The 9,539-nt window shown below is 41.1% G+C and overlaps 1 protein-coding gene across 1 annotated transcript in view; it reads right to left on the bottom strand.

The window, feature by feature from the left end:
- Positions 1-4,294: 4,294 nt before the first annotated feature.
- LOC120498137 (maltase-glucoamylase, intestinal-like) overlaps positions 4,295-9,539 on the bottom strand; it is a 59,352-nt gene continuing 54,107 nt past the window's right edge. The window contains exons 21-22 of the mRNA XM_039700519.1: positions 7,256-7,414; positions 4,295-4,463 (exon numbers count right to left, since the gene is read on the bottom strand). Coding sequence (XP_039556453.1) covers positions 4,404-4,463; positions 7,256-7,414 — 219 coding nt within the window. The 3' untranslated portion in view covers positions 4,295-4,403. The remainder of the gene's footprint in view (positions 4,464-7,255; positions 7,415-9,539) is intronic.

Raw genomic sequence — 9,539 nt, 5'->3', positions numbered from 1 at the left:
CCTGCACCGCAGGATTTGCATTTTTTGCATTTGCAGCGAGCACAGTGGCAAGTCTCCAGCCAAGGTCTCTCTGTGTCACTGCTGAGGCTCCAGACACCTGCCCTGTGGATCCAGGAGCAGGGAAGCCAAGGTGCCACTTCCCAGCCCAAGGTGCCATTTCCCAGCCCAAGGTGCCACTTCCCAGCCCAGGCCGTGGATCCTGGTGGGTCCCTGCCCTGGGGGGCATCCCAGGAGAGGCTGCATTCTGGCTTGCATGGTGGTGCTGAGCCCTCATGTCTGACTGTTCCTGTACCCACCCCGGTCACCAGCCCACAGGGGAAGCTGGCATTCGTGGAGGTCACACTCACCTTTGTGTGCCACAGCAGCAGCTGTGGTTTGTGCCCCTGGGCAGGGCTGGGGGCCAGGAACAGGGTCACTGCTCCCAGAGCCAGGCACCAGCTCTGCCGTGGGGCTCTTGTTGTCTACCTCATGCATACCCAGTGCTATTTTTCATCATTGTTGCAGACCTGTTGGCAACATGAGTGGCAAATAGTCCCTACATGAGAATGGCAACGAATTGTTTTAATTTTCAGGCAGATGCAGGTTCCACCTGGTGACAGGAAAAATTAATTACTAAACCTTTACAAGAAGTTATTAAAATGTATTCAAAATATATTACATACCAGTATTTACCAAAACATCTGATAATATCAATGATATTTTATAATCTTTGTAGCTATGTGGAGACCTCCAAAAGCACTGACTTGTCACAGAAATCTCCATATGTTTTGCAAAAAATCTACAAAATGTCCTTTCATTATTCATAATCGTGAACCCAAGAGAGACTGCTGTGATGACTTGGCGTGACACAGGCTAGGGATACAGTTCCAAAAAACTCCTGAATTACTGAGCAAGAGCATTTCTTGTAGAAAAGCATCCAGTTCTCTTTTAAAAATTTCTACTGCAGGAGAATTCACCATAGTTCTTGAAAAGCTATTCCAACAATTAAAATATCAGTGTTTGAATTTGCCTAATTTTTTTAACAGACACCAAATCTTACCTTTGCCGATTTCAAAAGCTTCTGCCACTGCATTTCTGCCCCTGTAGGTACACTGAGACTCTCATGGGACTGAGCCTTCTCCAGGCCATTAGAGACAGGTTGAGCTCCACAGTGCATTCACAAGAAAATGCATTTTTTTTGCAGCCTTTCAGACATTGTTGTGGCTTTACTTTGTGGTAAGCTTCTTTATTTCAGTATATTCCACATATCTCTGACACCAGAATGGGACAAAGTGTTCCAACATGATGGTACCAGTATGACAAACAGATGAGTTGTAACATCTCTGCCTTTGCTTCTCTGTATTTCTGAGGTTTCTCTACCTCCTTTTTGATTAAACCTTTTATTGGGAGCTCGTGCTCAGGTCCAACAAGCTCCCACATCTCCTCCTGTGTCTCCTTTGCTGTAGCAGAGTCACATCTTCTTTTGTCTCTTCTTCATTCAGTATTTCATCAGGCCATATCAGAACAGATTTTTATGTCTGGCTTACTGAGCACAGCAGAGCCCTCTGTGCCTGTCCCCTTCATTTAATTTGTTCTACTTCAGCCAGTGTAGCTGATTCATGCTACCACCATCTTTTCATGTTACACAAAATAAACCTTAAATCAACAAAAACCTTTTGCAAGAATGGACAGTGGGGATCCTTTGAGATTAAACCTAAAATCATCCATTTTTGATGAAAAACATGAAGTGTACATGGAGTAGTACGGAGAATGTTTTATTTCTCTGCAGAAGAAAAGCCTAATGACATATTCTTAGGGGTCAGTGTACCTTGGCTGGTGAATTTCTGTGTTCTCTCTATGGCTTTGTAAGGCAGAAGCATAGAATCACCATGGTTTTGAAATGCAAAGTAAGATTTTTCCCTTTACATTTCAACTCCTTCAGATTCTGAGGGACTCAGCTGGTGGGTTTTATGGCTAACAAAGGCAGGATGGAGAAAGCAGCTGACTACCAATGCTTTTAAATCCCAGCCTGAGAAGTTCTCACTCCACTGAAAAGCTGCAACAAATATAATCCAACACTTGAGGAAGTTCATTCTTTAATCCAATCTAATCTTAAAAGACACTAAAATATTTGTCTGTAGATTCTTGGGTTCACCTCATACCACTTTTAACAGGTGATAAGTATTTTTTTTGAAGTTGTTATCCTTTTTACAAGAAGAAAAAAGAAATTTTTAGAATGGGAAGGAACAAGCAGTGTAACCAGAACTTCAAAAAAGTGTAAATTATCCAAAATTACACCTGCACCTCAATGCTCAGAGAGGATAAATAGCCAGATACACATGTGGCCACACAAACTCTGTTTTTCTTTGATGTTCCTATTGCAAATGCTGACCAAGGGCTGTCTTGCTTACATTTATGAAATAAATATGTGAAATCAGAGCCCAAGGCAGATCTATTACTGACTAGTGATTTCCTGTTGTGTTCACTGAAGCTACAAGGCACAAAATAACAAGAAAGGAATAAAATCCAGGTTGTAATACAAGCATGAACAGCATATTGATGATGGTAGGAGTGTATTTTTCTCCACTTATTTTACTAAGATATATCTGCAAGTGCCAGCTCAGTCACTGATTTCACAGGAAACTTGTGAGCACTGGCTGACTCCACATGTTTATCTATCAAAGAGCTCTTTACAGAAGTGACATCTCCAACATCTCCATTGCTCTCCAGCCACATCTCCAGTTTCCACACCAGTCTCCTTTTTTACCATTTGTCAGCAAATTCACTACCTCCCTTCTCCCAGTCCTGCTTTTACCCACACTGTAAGGCAGATTAGAGAGTAACCCACTGAACCAAAAAGAGACCCGCTCACAAACCAACCAAATTCTGTTCCCCAGTCCAGGCTAGGCTGTTTACAAATTTGCTTTCTCTAATACATTGGTCTCTTGCTCACTCTCTTTGCTCTTTTGCCATGGTCAGGAAGTAACATCCTCACATTTGGAGGAAAACTGAGAGCAGGTACCTCTTTGATGCCCTTGCTGCAAAGACACGTGGAGGAGTTGGATTCTGCACAGACTGGTCTGCTTTACTGGTCCCCATCCATCCCACACTGCCAAGCCATGCAGCAGTTTTCTCTTTATGTCTGCAACGTGCTTGGGGTGAGCAGGCACGGGGCTCTCACTGGCAGAGTGGCCAAGCCCAGGACAATGTCTGTGGCCAGCAGCCTCTGGGCCTGCACCTCCTGTGCTGCTGGAGCCCCTGCTGGTTGCCCTGCTCTGGGATCTCTAGTGCAGAGCCATGACACACAGAGCAGACACACCCTCAGGGCCTCTGCTGTTCCTCAGGGTTGTGCAGCAAGCACTGCTCTGTCTGCCTGCTGATGGTGTCTGCTCCAGCAGAGGTTCTCCTGCTTTCCTCTGTCCCAAATACACAGCTCTCACAGACCCTGCTAGCATCATTCCTCTGCACAAGGACCTCCATTGCCAAGCCCCTGGACTCAGAGTGGCACACTTTTCAAGTGTTCATTTCATCAAGAACTGTAGTCAGGTGCTGTATTCTACAGCAATGAAGATGCTCACTTCATCTGTCACCTTGAATCCTCCTTCACCCCACTGCCCATATTCTGCTCTTCCTCAGCCCTTTCTCACCATCTTCAGCTACACCTTTTTGTAGTATCTTACTTTCTCCAGCTTCTTCCCACAAAAAAGCTGATGTGCAAGTTGCTTTCTCTGCACTGTGCAGAGCAAACTATCTCACATCAGACCTTACTGCAACCAGCACAGACTCTGGAGAGACCCAAGTCTTCAGGTTCCTCCAGAAGGCCCAGCTCACTTTGAGAAAGACATGCCCAGGCTGCATTTCAGGACGGGGAGAAAAAGTGAGTGATCACTACAGTTGCACATCTTGTAGTCCAAGACAATGGGCTGATTTTTTAGATATGACTACATAATAATTAATATAATATTATACTAATATTTATTAGATTATATAGTATATGTATTGCATATTATATTAATGGCAGGTTATGTATTGGGCTATGGAAATTAATTGGTTGTTCCTTCTTTTTTTCCCTACCATAGCTTTGAAAAAAACCCAGCAAACAGTGTATGCTGTGTAGAATATGGTCCCATTAAGAACATTTCCTAATATTATCTCCATTTGTGGTGACACAGAATTTTCAGGATGATTTCTTCTATGCTATTTTGATCACACATCAGTTTATGTTAATACTCACTAACTGCTATTGAAACTTTTATTTGAGGAATACTGAGTTACAAATACTGCATAAAAAAAAGATCAGTCATCAGTCACCAGGTTCATATGCAATGTTTTAATGACTAATTTTTTTTTTTACATTGAAATCAAAGTGCGATAAATATCTGAGGGCTAAGGATGTCAAATTAAGCCAGTGTGTTCTGATCATTCTAGTAGAACTTAATGTTGAGTTCCTTAGTAAGTGGAGCAGAAATACGCAGAACCAGTTTCTGTGGAAAAAAGAGACAAAAAATAATGAATTTTGTTAATGTAACAAAATCCCCAAAATAGTTCAAAACAGAGATTAAGAAGTGAAACTTGAGTTGAGACCTTCATGACTTCTTTAACGTATCTGGTAGGTGAGACTAACTTGATGACAGTATGCATCTTCCTACTGCTGTATCCAATTCAACATCCCTTTTAGTAATTCAGGGATGGTTTAAAATTAATTAATTACATTAATTAAATATTAAATTGTAAATACAATATCTGTCCTGCTCCTTCCCTGTTCAGTGTTAAATTTAGTGTATTTTGGCCTACTCACATAATTTCTTTCAGTACTTCACCAGTTTTATCTTTAGGTTTCAGAATTAATAATCTCTTAAAATGCACAAAATCCATTCACAGCTCTTTGCCAGCCCACAAATTCTTGTTAACATTAACAGTCTGTGCTTACTTAAATCACTTATTCAAAGTATCTAATATTTTCATCTTTCATCAGAAACCGTTCTCTACTACTGCTTAGTGAGTTGGAATTCCACTTCTTGAATAATTTGCCTTTTCTTCAAATACAGGGAAAAATCCAGACAAAAGTACTGCAAACCCATCCAAACAGCAACCTGAACATTGCCAGGCAGCCGGAGAGGCTATTTCAGACTGCAATACTGCATGGACATTGGGAGCTATGGACGTTGGGAGCCTCTGCACCTCCCAGCAGAGAATGCAAGTGTGATTAAAAGAACCTTCCCTATGCCCATTGTCAGCACCAGCCTGGCCAACAGATGTGCCCTTCTAACATCCCTGCTGCAGTCACTGCACAATTCCTTAAGGCATGAGACTCCAGAGGAAAAAACAGATAACAGACTCCTAATAATAGGAAGATTCTGTGATATTGCAAATGTCAGATCAGGGTAGCGCTGCATGAATCAGAGAGAAAGAAGTGGCTTATTACTAAGCAACCTGCTTCTATTTATATACAAATAAATATGGCTCAATAAGCACTTCAGCAGTGCTATTAGGTAAATTTGCTTTCTGTAAACCAAAACCAATATGGTAGAAGTTACTTTCTACTGCAGCCCTTTAAACAATGGGGTCTCTGCTTGTAAAACTATTACACAAAATGTAATCTCACTAAGCGTGTAAGAAAGTGGCAAATTTGCCCTTTGCATTTTATTTTTTTAATTGCATGAATAAATTTTCAAGATCTAAACCCAAGTTGCTGCTAGTGCTCCTTATTTATTTATTTATTTAATTAATTAATTAGAGAGTCAATTAATGTGAGAGGAAGATAGGTAGTGATATTGTAACCTCTTTACAGGGATGGTGTGAGAGATTTGACTAAATCTCTCAGAATTCCTCTCAGAGTGGAATATATTTAGCTGGCGTAGAAAATTTAACTTTTTTGTAGTTTTGGATCCCTACAACATCAGCTTGGTGGGTTTTTTTTCCTCCAGCATTTGAAGTAGATCTTAAGTCACCAAGATGATATTTTGCTCTTAAATTAAATTTTAAATTATATTTTTGAGACAAGCTTATTAGTCTTTTAAAATCATCTTTGTCTGTGAGGCTCTTAGTCTGCAGTTATCTTCTGGATATCTGTAATTGGTACCTTCAAGCACACCTCAATGGAATGTTTTCTTTACCCTGCCACATTTATGTTGCTTTCAGCTTGCTTAGAGGCTGTTAAACAATTTCTTCCCTTGAGTCAATACTGATTATGTTTATTTATGACATTGTCTCTGAAAGTGAGATTTTTACAATTCTCCAAGGCAGAAATTTATTCTCAGCAATTTTCTTCCTTTATAGATTCCTTCAATAAAATAAATGGTAGTACCAGGTATGTATAAAGGGGATCACTCTGGTTACAAATGAAACTTAATCACTAAGCCAAGTGGGTAGGGTAAGATAAGGTGTGACATCCAGTACTTGCTGCCTCAGTTATCTTTCACTGCATGATGATTTAGTGGCATTTTGCAGTGTTAACACCAGGAGTTCCCTAGATGCAACCAGTGCTGAGATGTGAGTACACATCTCATACAGAGTGAATGACCACTTCAGCTTGGTGGTGGTGACAGATGTGGGACAAGTGGCCAGAGCAAAGGAAGCCAAAGGTTTTGCTCCTTTTGTCTGTACTGCTGTGCAAAAGAAAATTTGGACCACAAAGGCTGTTGCCACTTAGGGTTTATTAGAGGTGTTCAGTCCATCCCCTCTGGAATGTCCCCACATTGGTACCAGAGGAGCACTGCACAAGCAAGTCATGCATTTTGTTCTGGAACACTGAGGCTTGGCACTTTAAGATGCTGAAATTACACCTCTTTGGAAGACATGCTCCTTAGAGCCAATGACACTGGAATAATTTTTGGACACCAAGTAATTGTGAGAAAAAATCCACAACACTTCTTTTCAGCAGCAGATAAAAAATTTTGACAAGTTTTCTCATTTTATCAGAATGATAAGAATGCCCATAAAACTGCTAACTGTGCTCTCAACTCATGGACCTGTATCTTCTTTCCAGTATTTCAGTAGTTAAAAAATTTGTGTAAGTGGCAGACATTAAGCAAAAGAGAGTGCATATACATAAGCAAAGATTAAAGTTTCCTAAAAGAGCTCTTGCTTTTGTTCTTTTTTTCCCCTCTCCTAAATGTCAGACTGTTGTATCAAGAATGGGTGTCTGGTTATGCTTCAAAACGTAAAGGAGTGTGGATGAGAAACAGTTCCTGTCCTTCACTGACTTCATCTCTCCTCACTGTTCTTCACCCTCCTTTCCCTAAGATTTTTCTCAACCTCTCAGTTCAGGTCTTACCCCGCTCATCTCGTAAGACAGAGCATCTCCACGGATGGATCTTCCATTCAGAGACACAGCCTGAGGTCTCAGTTTCAGGCCAAGAATGGTAATTTTGTTGTACTTCAGAGTGTCAGCTCCACGGTAGCCGTTTTTAACTATTTCAGTCTTCAGGCTTCCCTGGAAAGATCCACAGAGAAAACTTTAGGACCATGACAGCTCTTTAGAGGTGACTTGCTGCACACTTAGAAGGTTTCATGCTTGTCAATGAACATACACAATGTCTTCCAATGTAGACATTGAAGTCATAAAGGAAAAAACAACAGTCACATTAATTTGTACACAAGAAAGGTTTTGTGTGTGATTATAAACTAAGAAAGTAAATCATATTTACAGCATTAATCAGATTAAAATAGAAAAACATGCCTAAGAAGACATGCTTTTCTACTTTTAATCAATGTGAATTTTGTTCTTGTACCCATTACAGAGTACAGTGACATATGCAAAGCCAAAATCCAGATACAGAGATTCAATTAGTGACCTTAAGACAGATTTAATTAACATCCAAAACTAGCTGCTTTAAAACACTAGTATCTTCCACAAACAGCAGCTGCTAGATGTTTTGCCCCTATTTTATGTACCACATCTCCTGCTAGAAATCCCTGTTATATATGTCCCAGCTTTAAGGAGACTAAAGGAACATTGTATGTCCAGAGAGCTTTGTTTGTTGTACTTTTTATTTACTATACATCCCATATTCAGGGGTGTACCAAGAGGACATACAAAGTCATTAAGCTAATTCATTTGGATCACCAGTAATTTCCCATACATGCAATGAAGAGGAATCATTGCATTTGTTATGTGATCAAAGTTGTTGAGGAAATAAAGATGAATTACACTGCTCAGGAAATGATGGATGGCTATGCAATCATGACTTTTTAAAAATATGCCAAGGAGAAAGCCATGATGGAACCTTTTGCATAAATTAGCTTATGTTATTTCAGTAGTGCATTGTAGGAGGGGAGCAGGAGCTAGATCACAGTATATGTAACTTAGGGCTGTGCTTAGACTGATTATTTCAGGCATCCACACTAAAAATAAGTGCTAAGCCCCAGCACACTGATTTAAACTGCCTAAATAAGGAATGTTGGCTATTATTTAGCAAATGGGGAGAGGCCTGCAAAAGCCTCCACAGAATTTCTCAGGGTACCTCTTACATGTGATGTCTTATTCCCTCTGGCAGAGCTCCAGCACAGAGGGAGGCTCAGTTTAGAGAGAGCACCTCCCTATGGTGTTTTACTGCTGTCTCAGGTGTGGCTAAGCAGGACAGCCAGCTCAGGTGGCCACACAGAGCCAGGAAGCACAATGTTGAACTCAGCTCTCAAGCTCAGAGGCCCAAGACAGGACTCTTCAGCAGACACCATTTTCCCTGACCAAGGTCTAGAACTGGAGGTCTTGGGGAAACAGAATCACAGAATATGCTGACGTGGAAAGGACTCACAAGAATCATGGAGTCCAACTCCCTGCCCTGCACAGGGCAACAGGGTGGTCAGGATGGATGTGACCTGCTCCTCCCCAGGCATCTGATGGTTAAAGCAATTGCCCAGGAAGGTCCTGACTTCTTGTTTGAGGCAGTTATGGATATCACTCAAAACCCCATAAATGCAAAGCAACATGAAGCCCTTGATCTGATGTCAGGAGCCAGAGTTTCTGTACTCTGAGCAAAAAGGGTCATGAGTTTTCTTCTTACCATGTTGCTCTAATTCTATCAATTTCAGCTTTTTTCCCCCCTACATTTTCACCCTGAACACAGACCAGTTTTAGGAGAAACTTCCCTTCAGGCTATCCAGTCCCTTAGTGCCCAATGCATTCTTTCAGAAGATTCCATTTTACTGGACAACCCTTCCATTCCCATCCCTTTAGTACAGTGTGGACCCACCTGGTACAGGCTGAGCATACCTGCCTTGTCTGCCACCCTTGGGGATCAGGACCTCCCTGCTCATCCCTTAAGCACAGTGGATCTTATACAGGTGAATCAAGTATTCTTCTATCCTGGTGGGCTTCATGGAAGGGGGCACTTTGACTTAGGTCACTTATTCACTATTCATATGGGAAGGGATATGTCAAGAGAATTAAAATGCCAACTGCAGTGAGACAGCACCACAGAGCTTGAATCATTCTCTGAGGATTAAGTGCCTGCCCTAGTCTTGAATTCTTCTTTACACTTTTGAGTTCTTTAAATGAAAATATAAATTAAAGGATCTAATCCTGTAGCTGTTACTTTTGCAACACCCCATGCTGGTTC

The sequence above is a fragment of the Passer montanus genome, unplaced genomic scaffold (assembly GCF_014805655.1).
Source record: "Passer montanus isolate IOZ18808 unplaced genomic scaffold, ASM1480565v1 scaffold141, whole genome shotgun sequence".
In the NCBI taxonomy this organism is placed as follows: domain Eukaryota; kingdom Metazoa; phylum Chordata; class Aves; order Passeriformes; family Passeridae; genus Passer; species Passer montanus.
This window is presented reverse-complemented; position numbering and strand designations above follow the sequence as displayed.